At 38.6% G+C, this 24,095-nt stretch overlaps 1 protein-coding gene across 2 annotated transcripts in view; it reads right to left on the bottom strand.

The window, feature by feature from the left end:
* The window catches only part of ABLIM1 (actin binding LIM protein 1), a 106,798-nt gene that overhangs the window by 6,864 nt on the left and 75,839 nt on the right, over positions 1 to 24,095 (bottom strand). Inside the window, exons 10-19 of one of the 2 annotated variants that reach the window (XM_082486134.1) lie at positions 22,379 to 22,414; positions 20,818 to 20,947; positions 18,428 to 18,547; positions 10,844 to 10,948; positions 8,461 to 8,508; positions 6,027 to 6,173; positions 3,637 to 3,728; positions 3,395 to 3,491; positions 1,153 to 1,214; positions 783 to 843 (exon numbers count right to left, since the gene is read on the bottom strand). In XM_082486134.1, the coding sequence (XP_082342260.1) occupies positions 783 to 843; positions 1,153 to 1,214; positions 3,395 to 3,491; positions 3,637 to 3,728; positions 6,027 to 6,173; positions 8,461 to 8,508; positions 10,844 to 10,948; positions 18,428 to 18,547; positions 20,818 to 20,947; positions 22,379 to 22,414 (898 nt within the window). The remainder of the gene's footprint in view (positions 1 to 782; positions 844 to 1,152; positions 1,215 to 3,394; positions 3,492 to 3,636; positions 3,729 to 6,026; positions 6,174 to 8,460; positions 8,509 to 10,843; positions 10,949 to 18,427; positions 18,548 to 20,817; positions 20,948 to 22,378; positions 22,415 to 24,095) is intronic. The other variant, XM_082486133.1, reaches the window with a different exon arrangement.

The following is a 24,095-nucleotide window of genomic DNA, read 5'->3' as shown; positions in this document are numbered from 1 at the left end:
CAAACATTGCTGCCCTTTTCATTTGGAAATATTAACAGACACAAAGCCACAATCAAGTGAATAAATATCCAACTAAAATTCAAATGTGTAGAGCAGGATTCACCTCACCTAACCTCTGTCATCAGGTAGCTGTCTAGATTCCTCCACAGACTATAAGGAGAAACAAGCACCAACAGAAGACACTCGATTGCAGGGTACCTAAGATAGTCATGATCAATCTCACTTTGGAGATAACTAGACTCTCTCCCTCTCAGCTCAAACCATTTCAAAACATTAACTCTCAAAGTTTCATAACTTTCATAAATATTGTAAGTATTTATTATGCAATGACTGATATCACATCTAGCTCAAAGTCATAATGAAAATCATGAGCAGCAATGGAGATTATAAGGCATGACCGTCCTTTCTTCACTGTGGCACATTCTTTCAGACTGGGCAGTGGATGGTAATTTTCAGAGAAATAAAACACTGTAACAGAACTCGGTATATATTCCTGATAATATACACGTTATCTGCTTTCCATTTGCAACCAATGCTAAAGCAGTCCCTTGGCATAAACAAGCATCAACTCCACATAGCAGATTTAGCACAATAAACCCAAACTTTTAAAGAGGTATTTGTAGAGTTTGAGTTAATTGTTGGGTTTACCAGAGGTAATTAAAACGTACTGAGCAAATGCAAAGTAACCACATCCACAACCTTAAAATAAAACAGCAGAAATGATGAAACACCGTAACAAGATCAGTAATGAAGTGGCATGTAAAAAGGCTCCTCAGCCTTACCTCTAACACCACCACTCACATCTCCGTAACTGTTGTACTGACCAAAATCTGTAGACACTGGCTGTAACAGGAAAAGAGGGACATTGCACATAAATTCACGGTCCCTGACTTCACAAGCAGCTTGGTATATGGGGAATAAAAAATAGCTTTAAGCCTTCCCCCCACCCCCCAATTTTCACAATATTTCTTGCATTGCTTTCTTGCCTTTTTAACAATGTAGTTTGTGGGAAGGGAAATTCGGTTTTGTCTGACTTCACATGGTCTTATAAGAAACCTTGGTCAAACTGAAAATCCAATACAGTTAACATGGAAATAAATACCATGGATAATTAAAGCCACCTTTTGCTTCTCAAAATCACCATTTCCTTACCCTGTGAAGTCCATTTTTTCCATAGCCAGGGAGAGAAGATGTTTTGGAGGCTGAAGCATGTGCTGTTGAATGAGGAAGGCAAAAATCTTTTACTGGAAAAATCCCATGGAAACTTAAAACCAAGAACATTTGAGGAATCACTAGCATAAAAACCACAGTTAAAAGAGCTAAGCATATACATAACCAACTGAGACACACTGACTTTAAGAAATTAACATCTCAGCCCCAGACTCATCACAACCTTCCATAGGTTCTGTAAGCCACACGCAGCTTTATCATGCAATGGTGGCAGGTCATCAAGAAGGGAAACCGATTTTGCCAGGCTCAAAATCAAAGTGGTCTCCAATGAGTTGAAAGTAATGTTCAAGGATCAGACATCAGAACAAAATAACTTTTTAGTTCTTGGCTAGATAAAGTATTGTTGTGCACCTTATGATGGGACCAAGTAAAAGGACAAGGAGAATCCAAGATCAGCAGTGTCTGACTGGATAGGTTCCCTGCTAAGTCTCCCATGCAGGTCCATTCAATTCCACTCTCCGAAGTGGCACACATGGTTTATATATCATCATACCCTCTGAACCATTCACGAATTTCCTTTCTATCCTTCCTACTGTAGCTATCATTGCACTTATGCTCCCAGCTTCTGCTGCTGCACAAGCCAAGACGCATATGACTAGCACACTCTATTCTCTCTGTATACACATGCTTCAGCTTGCCATTTTTTGCTACAAAGGAGAAAAGGCTATTAGTTTCAGTCCTGTAACACTGTAATTGACACATGTTTTGGCCCTGACTTCACCAGGAGAACCATCAGAGCAGGCAGCACTGAGTGAATTCAACAAGTTTGAGAATTTGGCATTCTGATCCAAAATTATAGTTATCCTGTACATGATGTGACACTTCTGAGAACATGACATGATTCAACAGACCTCTGTGACTCCTGCTTTCATCTGAAATTAAAGTGAATTAAGGTATCTGGGGGCATTCAACTTAGCATTTCCACTGACCTCAGAAATTGCATGAGCAAGATAAAGACAATGTGGAAACGTCAAGAGTGTGTTTTCGAATACAGATAAAAAGATGGATAAATAGAAAGATTGTCAGCATAATAATCAATAGCATCTCTGCAGTTAATACAGCCCCCTCAGACAAGATCCTCCATATAAGAATGTAATTTTGGTGTTTTTTTTAAATGTTATTTTTATCACAGAAGGGCAGGGGATGTAGAACTTGAGGCACTGTTGTTGCTGTCAACAAGCAGCTTTGGGAAAGGTACCGCTGATTCCACAAAAGGCAAATGATGACTGCACTGATTACCACTGCAAAGAGGGATGGACATATCTCCAATACAGGAGTCCTCCAACCTGTGCTAAAGTTAATATAAAAATCATAAGCTTTGAGTTGAGCAGGTAGACCTGCTCTGTAAACATTACAGGTAGTGAGGGAGAGCCACAGACATTCTCTCGAAGACCATAAATAGAGGCAACACACTTATACAACAGGAAACACGAGGAAATCTTTGTTTCCTTGGCAGCTATTCCAGTGGATGACTCCAAAGAGACTCATCTTGTCCCTTCTTGGCTCGAAGTACAGCTGCTGTGCTACAATGACCGGTGGATGAGGAGAGTGAAACAAAACCTCCAAACTCTTCTCTGGAGATCTGAGAAGGCCACAGATGTACATCGAAATGTGCAGTGAGGCCAAGAATCTAAGCCACCAATTAACCAAAGCTGACTTTTGTGCTTTTGCTCTGGAACAGAATACCCCCGAATCAAAATGTTAGCCCAGGCCAAAACACTGGCTGTGTTTGGAATAGACATCTGCACGGGTAAATGCTGCTGATTTTCTGTTCCTGGGAGGAGAGACAAAACAGTGATAGGAACCACCAGTTTAAGCAAAATGTGTTATTCTAATTCAATAACCCATCTTATTAGCATATGTGTAATGTAATAGGCACTGAATATTTTACCTCACTCCTTATCTATATTAGAAAATCTCTCTCCTCAAAATTGCTCGAAAACCCTCAACATCATATTTCTTCTAATTAAAAGACAACTACAACACTTTTCCTCTCACCAAAACCAGCTAATGAATTAGACCACTCTTTCAGGGGAGAACATTGCATATACACATACGAAGTGGTCTTCCCTGTGGTCTCTCTTCTGGGAGACTGCTTGATATATGTGTATGTGGTGTTTATTATTCACTGCTCATTATTAGCTTTATTGCCTACATGATTTACCTGGAGAATCGTAACGACTGGCAGAAAGGGCTGACCTATCGCGACTCTCCTTTTCCATCTCTTCTTTCAATATCAATTGTCCCAGACCAGAGTTGAGCTATAAATGGCAATTAAAAAAAAATAAAAAAAAAAAATCAATAAAACAAAGCTGATCGAGACATTAGTAGAAATTGCATACAGAAAACAAAGGGGCGCTTTTCGGGTGGTGTTCAGAAACAGCAAGAAGACAGGCTTATAACCACCTTCATGAGCTGCTCCTCTTGCAGTTGCCGGCGTCTCTGTAGCTCCTCATCATCTTCCTCTCTCCCACTTGATCTGCGTCTCATGTCAGCTCCTGCTTCCACAAAACCACAGTACAGAGAGAGCTTTGTGTATCAGTTTGAATGCAGCTTGAAGATTTCAATGCTAGAAAGTATTAAGTAAATCAAACTGACCAGTAAACAAAGGAGTATTTTCTTGCAGACTCAAAAGACTTTTTCAAAAATCACCCTTAATAAAACTCACTCAGATAGCCTGCCCTATGGCTATCAGGCTTCTTATAAAATTAACAAGAAGTTAAACTGCACGTGGGTTTCCAACCAAGCAACAGTCCTGAATAGAAAAGCCATGGATCAATGTAACAGAAAAAAGGAGCTCAGATCGCTAGCTCTGGAAACATGGGGTTTAACAGCAACAGTAACTGTGTCCTTGGTTGAAAACAGAAAATCTGGTTTACGTTTATACTTTTACCTAGACAGAAAATTGAATCTGAATTAACACTTCAAATGGAAAATTAAACTACATTAATCTCCTAAATGGACACGCATATTTGAAATAAACAAGGCATTATTTTTAGTCCAAAATGAAGCAAACTAATTTGTGTTCTACATTAGTTTCTTAATTTTTATTGAGTAATCTTTCTTTTCTTGAATAGTCTTAAGAAATGGTCCAATTTGGACATCAGGACACTTCCATGAATACATAGAATACGATATCACTGCAAGTATATAGACAGCAGTTGTATTTTTTTCTGCACAGGCTATATCGTGATATAGTCAGTCACCAATCTTATGCTAGACAAACTCAGTGTTTTATTTGAATGAAGACTAAATTTTGCAACTAAAGTATCAGAAAGTTTACATCAATTAAATGTTTTGTACAGCAATGTTGAATTGATGCTAACAGGGTGAGAGACAAAAAGGTACAGAGAAATTATTTGTATTTAAATTATTTATTCTTTTGTTTAGTGTCTCAGGCTCTTGCAAGGCTTTTCAGTACAATAACAGTAATACTCATTTTTTTGAGAGCTGAGCTCATTCTAGCTCTGTAAGCAAAATATGACACTCAGAAAATCAGACAAGCCGAAAAAGCGGGGGCTTGTGGGTTTGTTTTTAGTGATTAATCTTGTATAATGCTGTTTTATTTCTGAATAAAATATGCCCATAAGCACATTTGTATCTTCATAGTTTCCAAACAGTCTTGTTTATTTTCTAAGGTGTAAAAAAATCACCTGATAGCCAATACACAAAACAGTTTTACTGGAAACTATTAAAAGTTGTCATCCACTGCCTAGATACTGAGCTGAGAGCCAAAATTTCCAGCAAAGACTCCACCTCAGACATACAGCATAATAATACTGTAGTTATCACAGGCATTTGGGCTTTGAGTAACCAGGTCTAGTGGAAGGTGTCCCTGCCTGTGGCAGCAGGGCTGGAACTAGATGATCTTCAAGGTCCCTTCCAAATCTAACCATTCTATGATTCTACTGTCAGAAGAGTTTCAAGTATGCCAATGTTATCACTGTGACTGTAATGTTTGCCAGGTTGCAATCCTATATAAAGAAAATTTTCAAATAATTGCTGCCACATATGCGGACCCTTCAACTGGTCACTGAGCTCTCTCACCCTCTGTCTCCTCTCCCAGCACTTCCATAAAAATCCCACTGCACTGAAAACCATACACTCCTTCACCGAAACCTGAAACAGGCAACACCTTCAGTGTTTCAGACATGACTTCATAAATGAACCAGGTTAGGTACCTTATTTTATACTGTGGAGGTCAATAAAAATTAACAGAGAAAAAAAATACAAAACCAAAAAAATTTAAAATGATCATGCACATGATTTAAAGAAAAGAAAATGAGATACCTGTAGTGCAACAACACAGAAGAAAAATAGAAAGTCTGTAGAAATAGTAACTCTTGAAAATCAGGACTTCTTAGTCCATTAACAGTTCCACTTCAGTCATTGCTTCTTCTCATGAAAACAGTAATGTGTTGGAAGCAATCATATTTTCTGTGGAATATTTGCTATAAGCTTAGGACTAAAAGATTAAATTGACAATAACTGAAAGAAGTCAGGCTTGTGTGACACACCACATTTTTAAACTACTGCATGAGAGTTCATATAGTTTGTCTATGTGTTAATATCTGTGTGATCAATTCCAAAATCCTTTAGCAAAACCTCTTCTACCCAGCGCCACTCAATAGTTTTAAATTCACAGACACTTGGAGGTCTCACCAGAGAAACTGCACTTTGTGGCAAACAGCTGGAGGAGACAATCTTCACTACCCATTTTATAGATCCAGTATTAATCTACTTTGGTTACCAATACCTTTTAAGCTGCATCACTTGTATAATTTTTTTTTGCATACCTATGGCCGCAAGGGAGGGAGGACCTGGCCAGTGGTCCGTCTCAATCTTTGGTATCTCGTTGGGTGCTGGTGCATGAGCTGCTGGGAACTTGGAGGACTTGATGATATCCTCGGAGGACTTGCTCTGTGCTGCCAAAGCAGCTGCATCTAGATGGCAATCAGGGAACTTAGCTATGTAATAATCTGTATCAAAATAAAGGTCTTCCTTATTTTGGCAAAATTTTATACTTTACAAGAAGTTAATTTTCAAAAGCAAACATTTTCATGTTTTGCTTTTCTAATTGTAATCTGAAGCAAAGTAATGTCTTTCTCTTGCCAATAGACTGGAATCAAACCTTCCTATTCTCCCTCATCCCCACCCCCAAAATAACCCCAAATCAGCTTTGGATTTTACTAGGGTTGCACAGCAACTTAGGCAAGAGTAAGAAAATTCAATCTAACAATATTTGCCAATATCTCCTAAGGACAGCTGATTATTAATGAAGATGAAATCAGATTTATGTACCGATCTGTCCTCTCTCTAGGGCAAGAAAACAAACAGTTCAGAGGAACAGCGCTAATTTTAATTCTGCTGATGCTAATTATTTATTATGTTTCTGTGAAAAGCTGCAAAACAAAAAAGAAATCTGAAACAAATGTTTGTTTAACCAGTGGATTTTTTCTGCTGCATGCCCTTGCTTATTAGCATGCAGTAGTAGTAAAAGTCGATGTGAAATTATTAATAAATACTAAACTCCATTCAGATCAACTTGGCAGGGAAAGGCACTTGCAATAAAATGAACCTCACCAATAAAATATCTCAGCAATGGGGCATCCACTTAAGATTTCAGTCTAAGCCAAAGTGTCTTAAAAGCATGTGAGGATGTGCATTATGGCTTTCATTTCTTGACGTTAAAAAAAAAAGAATCCAATAGGATTCAGTTTACATTAAAACCAGCCTTAACTACCTCTTATCTGCAAACCAGTAGCTCAAATCATCTTCTCTTATATGAAGCCATCGTATCAGAAGCAAGGATTCTGGACTTTTTTTTTTTCCTTTTCTCTTTTTTTTTTTTAAACAGAAAGACATCTGTTGACATGTGAAGCATTGTCTGCTCATCCAACATGTTCAGTGTAGTTTAGGAACATCAGTATTAGACATCATTGGGAATTCCAAGCATTTTATGATTGGGAAACTCTAAGCATAATTGCAGGTATGGAGGAAGCTGGTCAGAGTTTACAAAAGCATGACTTCAAACAGTACTTACGTATTAGAATTGGTGATGTCAGTGGTTAAACATTCACAAGTTAATGGGAGGTGAGGAGATACATTAAAACCATAAAAATAAACAAAAATAATGTTAAGACTTTTTCCCAAATGAGCATATGGTTTGAAACTTTGAAAAAAAAAAAAAAAGGAAAGAACCTTGATGTAAAACCACAGCAGTGTTATTTGCAGTGCTCACTCCTAACTACTGAATGGACTTCCCAGGCTCTCCTAATCATCTCAGCCGAATGGCTCTCAGCCAACTGTTCATCTAAACCCTGTAGAGTAACTGCTAATTTGCTACTTAATCCTAAATACATTTCATTGGTTAAAGCATCTGCAAAGGGATGCAAACTCAAAGTCATTAAAAAGTGGAGTCATCAGTCTTTCACCACATCACGTAAAAATCATCTCCTCTTCAAAGTTTTCTATTCACAGCAGAAGGGAAGAGTGAACACGCCCTATTATAACTGGGTCCTTGCTCTGCAGTCCTAAAGACTGGCAATGCAATGGGCTTCTGCCATCATTGTTATTTCAGCCTTGCTATAACAATGTCTACACCAAAAAGATTAGAACAGTAACACTGCTGTCCAACTCAGAATCCAAACACCTGGAAAACCAAGTGCAGCATACTACCAGAGCCTGAGAATCAAATTAGCCACGGCAATGATAAGTGACCTATATTACCTTCAATAATTAAAGATTCTTATTGAAAGCCGCAGGTACATTTGGAATTCTGGTGTGATATTAGCATCTCAATCTTAGTTTTTGAAATAAATTATTGTACTTCGTCTCTTTAAAACAAGGATATTCCATGAAGTCCCTATCAGAGACCAGTCTGTTGTTAATCCATTTGAACATTATCAGTACCTGTATTCTGAAAATATAAACTTTAAGAAGTGAAACACAGAAAGGCATCATAATGCTAAAGGGAATACTAAAATTACCAGTTAATGGTAATTTTGCCATTAATATCAACATGGCCAAGATTTAAACCATATGATCCAAATGAAACAATGCGCTTTAAAACATAATCGTTCAGCAGGACATGCAATAACAGCTGTTTCAAGCTTGGACTACTAATTTTTAATGCTTACACAGTAAACACTGAATGCTTTTCACTAGTCTGCATGCCTTTTAATTTAGTTGTCACTCCAGTTTTGAAATAAAAAGGGAAAGATCATTTACCATGTTGTTTGTAGATTGGTGGTTTTCTGTAAATGTTGACACCTTGATCTGTGAAATTGAGAAAGAGAAAAACGGAGATATGAAAACTACTTCAGTTGTAGATAAAGATAACTCCAACACTAAAACAATAGACAGACCAAATCAAGGATGAAGCACAAGAAAAAGCCAAAAAGCTATTTCTAGTATTATACAAAATCAGACTATGTAAAGACAAGAAAACATAAGAGCAAGTGAAAAGTCAAAGACATGTGGTATGAAATCCTTTGGAGACAATTCTGTTACATGTGGATGCATCCAAGTCATGAACATTTTAAACGTTGAGAAGAATATCAGTGGGATAAAGTTAGAGAAGAAATGCAAACAAGCAAGACATTTCAATGGTGAAGTACAAGCCGTTTGAGGAAAACTACTCCAAATAACCTTTGCGGAAAATTGTGCTTCAGTCATAACAGCTCAATTTTCTTTCCAACTCACTGGCTGGATTGAGTAGAGGAGAATGCAGTGAGCCTACAATTCACTTCAAAATCCAGAGAACAAAACAGCTACCTAATACACTGTTTTGAACAGTCAACAACAGCTACACTTCAGTGAGTCAAAGGGATTCTTTATGCAGCATTAACTGATATACTACTCATTCTCAAACCACAGGGATAGATTTTATTTCTTTTTTGTATTTTTTTTTTTTAATGTAAGGCCCTCCACATTGCACATTATCAAGGTAAATCTGAATAAAATAATTTCCTGGAACTCTAATGCAGTAAAACTACAGCATGTCCAAAATATATAATATTTTTTACAAATAATGATCTAAGACAGGAATCAGTTTGTTCTAAACTACCTTCCCACCCAAGGCAACGCTTCATGTATTCAGCACAGCTACAAATACAAAATTTAACCCCAAATCAGGGCTACAGTGCAAAATCTGTCAAAATCTTATTAAAAGACCAAAATGAGATATCGGGAACAAGAAAATTAATGTCAGAAACCCATTTTGCTACTTTATACTGCCTGAAAAAGGTTTTCAGTTACATTGGAATGAAATATGAAAAAGCAGTTTAGAAATATGTGCTGGGTATCGCAGATCCAACCGAAGTGCTACAGCAGACAACTTAGTCTTTGGCATTAAGAAAAGCTAACGCTAGAAATCGGTGGAAACAGAGGCAAATCTTACTCTGCAGAATCCTACGTCCTTGACTAAACAGGCAAATTCGCTGCACGCAAAACCACTGAGGTATTTCATTCTTGTTAGTGATCTGTTACGGCTACTTGACCAGCAAATAGGTACAAAAATGACAAGGGTAGTCATGCAGTACTTTTGCGCACATCTACACCAGAAAGCTATAAGGAGGATAGGAACACAGCTCCTTCTGTGCCTGCACTGTGCCAGCTGAAGAAGACAGCTCTCCCACCATGCTAGAGATTATTACTCAGAGCTATTCATGCAAGTGCGCTTTAGCTTACGCAAGTCAAAGTGCACCAGGTTAGCTTAAGCAGTTAAAACAGCCTACCTTAGCCAAGCCAGGTCACACTGACTGAAAAAGAAGTTCCCACAAACAGCTTATCTGCCAGATCTGAGGAAAGGATGAAGAACAGTAACCTCTGGCAGTGAGAAGGGATACTAGACTGAAGGGGACCTGAAGAATAACCGGCTATAATAAGGCTTTCAGCTAGCACTGATGCAGTCAGAAGATGCATGTCAACAATGCTAGGGACACACCACCCTCATCTCATCAAAATCCAAGACAGGTGAGCTTCTCCAAAGCTGGAAGAACTGTGCAGCTTACTTCAAAACAGAGACCACCCTTTATAGAGAGGATGTCCTGAGGCATACATATCCTTGTGGATCTGCAGGTCTCTCTGAGGATACCAAGCTATTGCATAAAACAAGTAAAGAAACATCCTCATCTGCTTTAAAAAAAAATGGGAACACTAAACTAGAACTGCTTGGTTCAAGACTGAAACAAGTCACAACAATCTGAATGAACAACATACGTAACGGCACACTGGTCAGCTCTTTTCTGCGTGTCACTGTGAATCAAAACCAACTCTAAAATTAGCGGAGTTATGCTGGTGCTCAGGTGGTGGAACTGCGAGAAAAATCGAGCCCTAGGTAGCTCATATCCAGCTCACGGGCCATCGACAGACCCTGAAACCCAAGGCATTCTAACAGTGAAACACCTTACCAACAGAATAGGTAAAAATCACAATTAACTGCCCCCATTCCTGAACTCACTACTCCTCTCAGGAAGCCCAGGAGCAGTTCCAAACGCTGCAGGTGCACCCCATGGTAAACAGTGTGAAACAATGGAGACAAGACAAAGTTACAAAGGCTACATTCTACACTGTGACAGGACACCGAGACACATACAGTGCCAGCTCCTACCTGGAACATGGAAATGTTTAGGGGCCTGAGCGTAAGTTGGAGTGAGAGGGCGGCTGTCGGGCCGATAGGGGACAGGGGAGTTCCGACCGCTGGACGGCTCATTGCCTCCAATGAAAGAATGGAGAAAACAAAATGAGAAGAGGGAGAGCAATAAAAAAATCAAGCCCAACCAAACCCAAACAAAATCGGTGGAATCAAAACCTCCAGGGAGAAAAGAAGTTGAACCAAAAATATAAATACAAATAATAACGAGAATTGTTGCCCTGATGACTTTTTTTTTTCCTGATATTCCTGCAGAGACAAAAATTCATATTCAGGCTGGAGTTGACGTTTGAGCAGGTCAGACTCATTCTGATGGCATGCAGGCAGGAGTTGTGTGCTCACAGCTGGTGATTAGCTGGGCAGCGTGGAAAAGAAGAATGGAAGGTTACTTGGCAATGATTGAGTATGGAGATCGATATTTGGAGTTAAAAGTTGCAGGCACAGAGCATAGTAGTAGATATGCAAACCCAAAATGAAACCAACTCCCAAGCAGATAGATGCAGATGCTGCCAGTTACTACAGTTCCCTAAACCAAAAGCATACAGAAGCTAGAGATGGAAAATAGCTGTTAGGTCATTTTGCCCATATCAAAAGCCATAACTGTCCTATGCACACCCTTTCATTGGTTTAGCTATCTAGTAGGAAATTTTTGAAATAGCAAAATAACTTGTAAAGCAATGTAGCCCATCTGGTGGCTGTGCCCATATCATTGGTTCCACCCCAAATCTAATCTAATCTGTCAATGCTAAATTTGGCTCTGGTGACAATACTTCAACACTGCTGATTTAGCAAATCTGAATCTAATGTCTAAAAACTTTAATTCCATTTTGTGCACACAGTTTATTCCATTTTTAGGATTACTCTTACCAGGACTATTTCTTTGCCTCCTAACAATCTATCACAGCAATCCAACGGCCCTGAAAGTACCCGTGTGTGTCAGGGAAAGAGGGCTGTTGCAGAACCATGCTGGTAGGTCCCCAAGCATCAAGACTTACAGCCAGATACCCAAACACATGACTGTGAGTGTACCAAAATAGAATGTTGCTGCCATTCTTCACACTAGTGAAAACTTGCAGAAGTAAAAACCGTCCACATGGCTGCTTATTTTACATGGGTGTGGGTAACCACAACAGTGAAAAAAGTAGGGGAACATCAAACCCTTTACATTTTTCAGGTATGCCCAAGGGCTTAAAAAGCCCTAGAAAAGCTGAATAACAAAGCGTGAAAAAAAAGGGGGGACACATACAGGAGGGCTATCAAACACAACAAAAAAGAAACTGCAGGCCTCCTTTCAGCGACAGGTTTCCTATGTCCCATTAGAGGACCCATAACCTTGGGCCCAGTGAATTTCTGATTTATATATTGGGGGAGGGGAGGAAAAAGGAAGTTTTCTTTACAATTTCCACAAAAGTTCCTCTTTTACTTGAACAGTCATCTGCCAATCTAAAAGGCACCAGAAGGGAGAAAAAAGAAAAAGCTCATTACAAACCTTGCAGAGAGAGATGTGCCACAGAGGCCTCTGCCAGTATACAAGTTAATCCATCTGCACGTACATGTTTTAAAACTTACATGCACAGTTCAGGGGGCTTGGCTTTACAAAATTTGTCCAGAAGAATGCACGCGCATGTGCAAAATTCTACATTTACCATTTGGGTATTTCATATTTCAGCCCTGAATGACTTAATGTACATGACATCCCCCAAACATGACTTTCTTTCAACCACATGAGTTGATGGTGGTTTTCTATTTTGGGTGCAGCAATGCTGAGCTTCTGGCCAGGTAACATTAAGTGCTACGTTTACTAGCTCTGAAAAGCACTATAACGATTATTTCAAATAACATTGTCGTATCTCAATCTATGATCCTGTACCTGGTAATTCCAATATTGCGTTCTACTTGTCAAGTCTTTGAAATACTATGACGGTGAAACACCTAAATTGGTTAAGCTGATTTTAATCATGTCTTTTGTTTCTATTAAGAAATGATGACTTACTTTTCAGAAAAAACATTGTTTTATAGGGGAAAAAAAAATCGTTATTGAGATGGCCTCAAGATATAATTAATTCTAAAATTTATAACCTTTATAGAGATGTGTAATGCTGCCTTTCTGCTTCCATTGGCAATCACTATATTCAACACTATATTCAATGAAAGAGAAGAATCAAGAAGAATCAAAAGGAACTTATTGATCTGTGGACTTTCATAACAGAGGACTCACAAGTACATTTCACCTGTTGGGAATGGGTAGACAAAATGTGGGCATGTTCAATTTACAATACCTTTATCACCAACTCTACAAATACAGGGAAGAATCTCTCTTATACCCACCTATTTATCTCAACTGGACACAACTAAGTATGCTCACACCTATAAACATACCCTGGCTAATCTTGTATCTGGTACACAGATAATGTGTTTATAGAGAACTGGTGATGTTGTATAATGCATACAATACAAGGCAGACAATTAGCGTGGTATCATCCTGCATGTGTTGCTTTACAGATGTCTCTGTTGGCTTGTATTTCCTGGGGTTCCTGTGCAGTCTCTCTCTTCCTAATGACTCCTACTAGTACTGACAAATGACTCTCCTTTACACTTTCTAGGATGGCAGTCTCATTACTTGCAACCACTGTAGGAGGGAACGGTACATCTACTTAGATTCTCATTAGATCATCCCTGAGGAGCCCATTTTAATAACGAGGCTTAAGTGCTTCAGATGCTGCTGTAAAAATCACTCACAATTTACGAAAGCGGTGCCAGCATCTGTGGAACGTGCATATGCAGGCAGGAAAGCAGAGCTGCTCGCCTGCCTGTACCTGCCTCCCAGGGCCTCATAGGCAGCCTGCTTACAGCTTGACATAAAAGTAGGAGCTGTGCATGCTCTGAATTTGGGTTCCTTGCTGTGCTGGCCCAGGAAAGTCTCTCTTACTGTCTCAGATATTCCATAACTAGTGTTGACTCCACAGAGCACTCCAGTATGCCAACGTTGTAGGAAAAAACTAGTTCCCACACCACTGGCAGGACACTGAACAAGTGTGTGTTTTGGTGGGTGGGGGATGTTAAAAGATAACGGAGTAAGTTTAACATAAAAAATCAATTACTTGAGCACAGCAGCCTCAGAAGTGAAATTCAGAGGCTTTTTTTTGTTTCATTCTGTTTGCTCCACCAGGTAGTTCCCATCTTCTATAGCTCCATTTGCTAAGCAGCTTCCCCTAGCAGTCAGGAATATAATTTTTTGCCTATACACAGCACTGTGTAATGCAGGTTCCTGCTGCCTTCTGAAGCGTTCACCACTGGGCTTACTGTGTGATTCACAAGCTAAGTTCACAGAATCAGGCCAAAAAAAACCCATATGCAACCACCATTGAGCCTTCTGTCAACTTGCAATTTAGTTGCTCTATGTCTGAACAGACATAGGAAGAAGAGCTCAACAGCACCTGAAATCCTCTGTCCTATTCCAGTTTTGTCAAACCGTCATTCTCCATCTTGTCCAGATGTGTGGCCCTTATTTCCTGAACAAAACTGAAAGTCATGAAACAGCCAAAGAATGTTTTCCAAAGCACAGCTTTCAGCTGCATCCACAAAACCTTGGAAATAGTTATCACGCACAGAGAGCATTTGATTTCAGAGACCTGCCTCAGGGAAGGAAACCAGGAACCTGTGAAATCCAAGGCCCAAATTCACTATGAAGGTGGGTAGATTCCTTATGGGAAGGTCTGTGAGCAGAGGAATACACATTTCTTTGGAGCTCTTTTTATGCGGAAACCTTACGGGGGCTTTGTAATATTCTTGAATGCCTCTGAAAAATTCTAGGCATGTGAGATGAAATCCTGGCTCTCAATGAGAGTTTTGTCTCTGATTTCAGTAGGGTCAGGGTTTCTTTCATTCATGGACTTGTTTTGATTCTTTCATAGCAAAGACAGTACTTTATTGAGAGAAGAACAAATTCAATGGAGAGTCCCAATGAGATTCAATTAAGTCTAAGCCAACGCCTATTACACCCTCTTCCAGCTTCTTCAACGTATATGTTACATCAATAAACACTAAGACTTTCTGAGGCGTATTTAGCTACTTCACTTGTCAAAGTTCTTTACATTTGGCCTTGTCTACAAGGTTTGAGCATTATGTTGTATGAAAACACACTGAAACTGGTCTAAATGTCCTTTTCTGACTTGCTGATACAAAATAACACAGATGTAATGTGTCATATGCCACTTTATCATTATGCTGTTTGGAAATTATGCCTCTTTACCAAAGCAGTTTTAGCATGATCCATATTCTCTGGCTCCTAAAGAAAAAAAAAAGCCCAAAATTATAGCTTTATCAAATCTTTCTTAAAAACTTACACCACGTTCACCTTCCTGCTAAAAGTACAAATGGCTTTGAGAAAGGCTGACCAAGTATAAACGAGCTCTCATCATGCCTCTTCTTTGAATCCCTGAAAATGTATCTACCGTATCTAATTAACCCTCACAGTGCTATAGTTCTCATTTTAGATATATTCACAAGGGTCTAGTTCCGTAGTTGACATAAAACCGCTACTCTCAAGGGTAAAATAATGCAGTTCTTTAAACTTTGAAAACAGACACCTAGAATACCCATGACAAACCTCTACAGATAATACCAGGGAGTTGCATTAGGTGCAGCCATTGCCAGACTAATCACTCTTCTCTGCTGCACAGATGTAAAAAGGACACGTGGTACGCACGGAGTGCAAATGAAGAACCATGTGGGAAACCCAGATCAACCTCATCAGTTGATAACAAGATATCTATTTATGAACACCAAGTAGTGAAGAGGACATACAATATAGTACAACTAGACTTCACTCAACACTACTCAAAATGTTTAAAAAAAACCCCACAGAATTCCCCCGAATTAAATACTGGGCAAGTTATATTATCTCTTCCTATGAAAACACTTACACCTACATGTTGTAATAGTAGAGAGGTTTATTTAACAAAAATATTACCAGTCCCTATCATCTTGTCTTTCTTTAAGTGCACGTGCACTGTTACTACATATATGCATATATACACTATGTATGTTTTCAGAGTATATGTGATTAAGAACTATCTTCCATCATATTCCTTTTACAGGACAAGCCATAGCTTGCTCTGATTTAGGGAATGTTATGAACATTTGTTCTCCTAATGTTTTGTGAGCACTTCGTTGGTCACTTAACATGCTGGTAAAATTACACAGGTCTCCAGGCCTTTTGACCTTTTGTACCTTTCAGTATTTTGTAGTAATGGAAAGACAAAACCTTTTCCTAAGCTGTTTCAATAGCTACTTATCTTCACCTTGAAGAAGTCAGAGAAATAATGACAATTTTTATCTAATGTAAGTATAACAATAGGATCTTATTCTATCTTTGCTGCTATATGGGAGAACCTTTTCTTACCATACAGGTACACAGACACTGAACTAATCACTATGAAATCCTTCCATTTGATAGTATTAATACATTAACAGCCATAACGTTTTCACTATGAGATTTGGAATTATTGCTGTTCTCCCAGTCTGCATGCCATCAGGGAACTCTGCAATACTATTTCATGTTTTCTTCCAGATCATTACCAAAATTACTCCAAATTAATTTAACTCTCTGTGTAAGTTTTATAGATGTCTGAGTTTGGCTCAGCGCTCTGAGGGAACTCAGCTTGCAGTGTTGAACTGAAACACAAAAGTGTATTTTGGGTTTGGTGGTTTTTTGGTTTTTTTTTTTTTTTTTTGAGTAGTTGTTTTCTTCCACAGGGAAGAAAACCAAAAATAAATGAAAACTATGGTGATATTCCCACCACATTACCCTAGGCACCAAACAGGTCACCTTAAGAAGGTGCTTCTTTTTCTCAACCAACTATTAAATGATTACTCTCTCAATTCAGCCATGTGAATTACAAGATGTGGGTCCCTGCTACTTGCCCCTTCTCAAATGCACCACATCCTCAGATGGTGTACACTGTCACAGTGAGATGAACTTGAGCTTTCGGGAGCTTTGCTGAGTTACACATAAAGGCTGTCCAGCCCTAAGACCTTAATGTAAAATTTTCAGAAAATCGTGGATTCTTACAGTGTCTTATGTGATATATCTGATAAGAATCATGCCTACCCCTTTGCCTACAGTGCTGGTAATCCCACTTGGCCTTTTGTAGCAATAACTGAGATACATACCTAATCTACACACCAGGTAATTCTTTGAAATCTAAAAGCAACAGGCATGGATTTGCAATAGTTCTTCTCATTTATCTGTTGAAGAAGCTATTTTCTCAACAGAAAAAGAATGAAAATGCCACTTGAAAGAGTGTGAGCATTAATTTGGATTTACAGCAAAGAAATGTTGAAATTGCAAGGATTATGAATTAACTGCATGCTGAAATGAGCAGTGTATCTATTTTTAAGGGTCCCAATCTTTTAAGTTTGAAGTGAGATTTTTTTTTATAGTGACGTAATAGGAAAGTTGAAAGTGCACACTAACAAAAATCATCTAAGAAAAGGCAAGAGTAAAATTAGTAATGGTGATCTGAATGCTTGAAGAGCTGTAACATTGAGATCTATTAGCATTTCTTGAAAGTTCATGGCAACAACTTCCTTGCAACTGCTTTGGTTATCTCTGGATTTTCATTATCTACATTAATCAGTGGTGCCAGAATAGAATCTATGTTCATCTTATGCAGCTGCTTCTTTTTGAGCTTTTGTAGGTGATATAAGCTATGACGTTCTCCCCCAACAGAAGAGACGGCACAGCCAGAGAGTGCTCCAACAGAAATAAAAGTAAAAACCACCTTCACAGAAAGCAAGAGACATAATTAAAAGCTTATTGAGCTGCATGTGCTCTTTGAAGGGACACAACGAAAGAACAACCCTCCTCCCAAATCAAACCATGGAAAACAACACCTTGAAAAAAAGAGAAATGACCAGATCCTCAGGCAGTGTAAATCCCTGCAACTCTACTGCATTCAGCAGAGTCTGCTGATTCTCACTAGTTGAGGAGAGGCCTAGAGATTTTCATTTTACTTTGTTGGGCACTAATTATTGCCAATGTGATTAACAACGATTAACTTTCTTGTTGCCATTAATCTTTATATAATCCTTTTTGTTTTCTCCTCCATATTTTCAATCACCTTGCTCTCACCCAGGCAATATTTGTGGTCAATTTTTAAATGCATGTTTTAAGAATGTGGAAATAATAATTAAATTTGATATGTTAACTGCTGTAGTGATTGTTATGCACTGCTTTAGAAATAAGCTAAATTAGGCACATATAGGTTCTAAAAAGTAAACGATAATGCTCTCCTGTATATTCCTAATCGGTAATTGCTTGACAACTCTTCAACTAGGGCCCTTAGAAATGACATATTTCCTCCAAAAAAAGGACATTATGTCTATTCTAACGTCGTTTTAAGTGTAATGGCACATTTCGAGGCATGCTCAGCTATACAGCCAATGACAACCTTATGGAGATACACCTTATTAGCCTTGCCAGAATGCTAATAAATCTCCAGCCTGGAGGGTACTCCCTGGGGAGGCCTGGCTCCTTACCTTTGACATGGGGGATGAAGTGGTGTCGGAAGGGGGAGTTGGGGCGGGAGTCATGGTGGGTGGAGCTGAGACTGCTAGTGCGCAGGTAAGACAACCGCTGCACACCAGTAGAGAGCAGCTCTGCGGCAGCAGGGAATCGGGGGGCAGAACAAAATGAAAACAAAGAAAAACAATAAGAGAAAGGCAGGGAAGGAGGCTTCAAAGGAAGAAAAAAAAAGGCATTGAACAATTAGGATTCTGAAAAGAAGGAAGGAGAAAAATAAAAAAGGTTAAAGACGTACCGAAGGGTTCATAAATGTTAGACAAAATTACAGGAAGTATTAGAAGAGAGGCTCAGATTGAACTGCATCGCTAATTTGGCATAACATTTATTGGCTTAACAAGCTTCTGATCTATGCCTTGTTACCAAAAAGTAGTCTGCTACCAGCATGCAAACATCACAAACATTGATGCTCAATTAGTTAAGAAAGCAGCTGTTTTGAAAAGCGCCTGACCAAAAAATGTCAGTCAACAGGCATGCAAGCTGTTTTCTATTGTTTTAAAACATTCCAAAGATGCTGCCAACATCAGCTAGGGCACTGCAGGAGGAAAAGGCTGCAAACTTTTTCAAAACTTGTAGCACTCAAATTTTTGAAGAACCTTATGCTGACAACGTCAACACAGTGGTTCACTTCTCTCTCAAGGGCTAGCTGGAAACCAAAGAGAAGTTATCTGGGGTCACTGGGTTTATTCAGAGAGAAATTATTCTTGCAAATAACATGATGATAAGAAGTGCCATTAGAAGAAAAATGGTAAATATACATGTCCTGTTATTAAAAGTGAATAATTACTGTAGGAAAATGATAAAGTAGCGTTAACAATTACCCCAAAGCAGGGCAGCAAAGATCAAAATGATAAATTCTACAGAATTACTTCTGTGTCATATGAGAAACAAACAGGTGAGCCAAAGATGAGATCATCTGAACAGAGATAAGTTAGAACAAATATCTTCTCAGAAAATCCCCCAGGCTGCAAACTCTTGAAGATTTTACATTTGGATCCAAACTCTGGCTTGAGCCCATCCGCCCATCACAAGAGTTACATAAACAGAGACTGCTTCTGGGGAAGGTCCTTGACTGAACACAGACAATAAAGTATCACAGTAAAGTCTGGAATAGGGCCTGGATTTGTTCATATCCCTGATACAACTAATACAAATGCAAAAGTCCCCTCAGAATTGCCAGAATCAAGAGACAGAAGTTTGCAGCTTTTTCATGCTTTTAAGTCCTTTCGGTTTCAGTTGTAACGTCATCTTAAAACACAGTCATGTTGTCAGCACTTAGTATCAGACACAATTTGCTTCTGTCCCACCTCCCTTGGGTCCTTTAAATAAGGCATTCACTGACAGACACAATTAGCTGCTTTCAGCCCACCCCCACTAGGAAACGGCTACAGCATTCAAGCTCCACAGTGGTGGCTCTATTATAAATCTTTAATTTTAAAAATGCAGCTCCATTTGTATATGGGCTTTTGGCATCCCAACTGTTCAGCTGTAATCACCAAGGAAGATGGAACTGCATGATTGTATCATTTAATTTAAAAACAGATCACAAAGATTTAATTCATTGCCATAAACAATAAAATCGGTCTTGAAAAGTATTCAATGAATAGCATTTAGAGATAATTTTTTATGCAATTTGGGTGTGGATGAACAGTTCATTTTCATATCTTGCTTTTATATACACAACCAGTAATTTTGAATGCACTGGGAACCTGAATGACTTCTACATTTTCTATAGTATACATAGAACTTTTACATCACTGCTAAACTACAAAATGAAGTTTCTGTTTTTTAAATGTTCCCAGGCAATCGCCTATGGCTTTAATTAAGAAATCTACTTGGCGAACCATGAGTCTGTTTTAAAAAATGAGTAGCAATTTGGAATATCTGGGGGTTTTGCTGCTGAATGTGAGATTCCATGGCTGCACCAATCTTTAAATGAATGGGTTTTTAGGAGGGAGGACTCCTACATTATTGATTTCTGTATAGTCAAGCCACAACTTTTGTTTCCAATATGCGATACTTTTCCCAAATTCCAGAAGGAAGTTTGTGATTCACTGCTGCAAGTTTTTGCTCACTTTCAGAAACATACAAAGATTTAAAACATAATTAATCAGAAACAAAACCAGAAGATCCATATTTAGGCTGTAAGAAACACTCATCAGCCTAGTCCAAAAGACTACATCAATCAAGAACAAAAAAAACAGGTAGAAAAGGAGCTATGAAAATATGCAACAATTTTTCCGTCCTCAATTTTTACTGCTAAGACAAACAAGTGCTTTGCTGCACTACTAAGCGACATAATAAAGAACAATGGTTTTACATATAGTTCTAAGGCAGTTGCCCTTACCAGGTCTGTGGAAATGCTGGGGGGAACGTGACATGGTGGGTGTGTAGCTATGACGACTGTACACTGGAGAATTAATAGAGCCCTGACTAGTAGACCTGTGAATCATGCGATCCCGAACATCTTGATAACCCTGCAGAATAGAATCATTCACTAATAAATGTAAACGCACATTACACATTTTTAGCAGCACTTAACTTTCATGGATCTGAAAACATCAGCAGAAGCTACCAAAATAATATCCCTTAAGCTTTCAACTTTCTTCATTATTACTGTTCTGTAATGACCTGTTCCAAAGACTCCAATCCATTTTTATAATTTGGGTCAGAGTTCAATCTTGGGAAGTTCCAACTCCACCTCTAATTTCTATTAAATTCTATATAATCCTAAATTTTCCCACATTCCCGTGACTCCATAAGGGCAGCTGCATAGAGTATGTCTGTACATTCAGAGTATGCAGCGTACCGCACAAGATACATGAGCTAGCCTTCAGCTAGCTAATTTGGAGACCAGCAAGAGTTCAATAGCTGCAGCACAGAGCTGTCTGTGGGTTAATTTACCATGTGTCTTGACTAGCTACATCAAAACGTATTTAGTATGAAAATTAGATTCCCTTTATATCTGAAAACATAGAATCATTGAATGGTTTAGGTTGGAAGGCACCTTAAAGATCACCTAGTTCCAACCCCCCTGCCATGGGCAGGGACACCGCCCACTAGACCAGGTTGCTCAAAGCCCTATCTAGCCTGGTTAAAACATGACACCTTTTTGTATGTAATTAAATTCATCTGGTTTCCGGGTGGGGGGGGTGGGGTAAGCCATTAAAAACCCCAAAAAACCAAACCACCTCAAAACAAACAAAAAAATCCCCCCTCCCCGCCCCCCAAGCAAACCAAGCAAGGACAAAAGGGACAGGACTGATGTTAATGCATGAAGATTTACAAGAAATTTTATAGTTACTTTTTTAACATGTCGCAATCACTACAACTTTTATATTGCAAATAAGCAACATTCCCCAGCCCCAAAATGATAGTGCTTCTGCAACAGCATCTATTGTATCCTGAGAAATGACTTCCCAAATGTTTCATGTTATTGTGATGTTCAAATTAACCCCTAGGGAAAAGCAAAACCAAACCATAGTTATGTTTCCTTCAAGACAAAACTGCAAATATTTTAGTAGCAAATATGGCTTAATATTTAGATGCTTAGAGCAGCATTTAAGCTCATTTAAATCATCCAGCTCCTGAGATCTGAGTCTGCCTGTGCCACAAGAAGAATGAGTGTACAAGAAGGGACCTCTGCTGGAGAAATGACTCTGCTTTATAGACAACAAACGGGTAGTAGTAGTAGCTCATTTTTTGTCCAATCTGTCGATAAGAACTTAATGTTTTCTTTTTAGAGTTATATTTTGTTAAGCTTCAATATTCAGAAAACATGTCTATGTGGCAAACAGAGATGGATCAGACTGATAAAAAAAAAATAATAATATCAACATCTACATTTGCTGAAGTGGATAATTCTAATCCCAGTAAAATACTGCCCCCAAAGGTTCCACCAAACTTACTTCTGCAGAAGGGGTAGGTGATAATGTCCTCGGAGACTGCAAAGACATAAAGATAAGGTTACCAAAACATCGTTGCATGTGCTAGGCCAGAAAATGTCAATCTAAATATTGCTGCATGGATATATGGCAACGTGAAACGGCAATGTAGAAATTACTGAGGCCATTGCAGCACTGGAACTTGCTTTTTCCACATTGCTCAGGAACCGGTCCATAAATCACTGAAGCAATTAACGTTTCTGGGAGAATCTTTATGAGCGTGATTAATTCAGTCAAATATCATGCAACATCATCTCTCAGCCATCTAATCATTGTGGTAATTAAAACATAGCTGTGAAGATCAAAATCAGAAAGGGTTATTAATTTAATAACCATGCTTGCTATGAAGAAATCTTTAAAGTGGAAATCAAAAGTAAATAATCTTAACTCAGAGCTTTGCATGGCATCAGAAATACAGAATAACTTCCAGGATGAAGCATGTTTTTCCTCCAATACACATACTCTGGCAAAAATGTGCTTCTCCCCAAGGCCTTACATTTCATACCCATGCAAAGGAGTACACAGTTGTCATCAACATTTCTTTGATATGATCTCCTTTAAATATCTGTGTTCTTCAGTGTTTACATAAGGAGAACAGACAGGAGTTACAAGCGTGTGCATTGAAAGAACTGCACAAAGGCCAGTGGGCAGAAATATGCACAACATTATGAAAAGCTTCTATTACAGATATAGGGAAACTGAGGCAAGAAAGACCTTTAGAAATGAAGCATAAGAACATGCATAGGTTGATGGTATCAAAAAGAATAAAGATTATGTATAATTACCAGTTATGTGCCCTTTAATCTCAAGACAATTTGAAGCTGGAAGATCAGGATTTAATTATTTTCTTTATGCACTAAACTTCCATATTACTGACTTGCCATAATAAACTGGGCAAGAGATTATTCTTTTAAATAAGACCACAATTATTATGGAATGATACAGCTATTAAGATAATGTCTCAGAAGTAAAACTGCTGATGCTAGTCTGTTAAAATAATATACAACAGCAGCAGTGTAAAAGATATGCATAATTTCTGGTAATAAATATCCAGCTATACCTTTTGGATTGAGACACCATTATCTCTCATGGAGCTAGCGACACTGTGAATGCAAAGTGTCCAAACAAAGGAGTGACATTTTTCATTTGAGTACAGAACACCTCCTTTTCAGCAAGTTTCCATAAAGCTTTTTAAAGACTGCTTTCATTACTTTCCATCAAAGCCTTGAATGTCTTTTACATTCCTGTTTTCCTAATCCTTATAACTGCACAAGTTCTAGAGCAGAACACCATTTCATTATAGATCTAACAGCAGCAGCCATAAAAACTTTGCTCCACATGGAATATATCGCACACAATGCTTTGTAGCATCATTCTCAACAAACCTGAGAGCTAACCTAAAACTGCCAATGTGAATGAAAAAAGCACATGTTGTGGTGTGCGTTCCCATATTTTCTCCTAGTAATTTATGTGTTACTGTATATAAACTAATTTCCATAATCTGCTGTGGTGGCCTACATGCTAAGGTAATGACTACTGTAAAAGGTAGTCACAGGAATCTAAGACTGGGAAGGCATCCCAGAAAGTACTGTGCTGGATCCACGACCAACCTTTCATGTATTTTTACTCCATCACCATCTCACATCATCTCGTTGCTTTTTGGGAAATGGAACCACACTCT

Source organism: Vanellus vanellus (genome assembly GCF_965231255.1).
Source record: "Vanellus vanellus genome assembly, chromosome: 7".
NCBI lineage: Eukaryota > Metazoa > Chordata > Aves > Charadriiformes > Charadriidae > Vanellus > Vanellus vanellus.
This window is presented reverse-complemented; position numbering and strand designations above follow the sequence as displayed.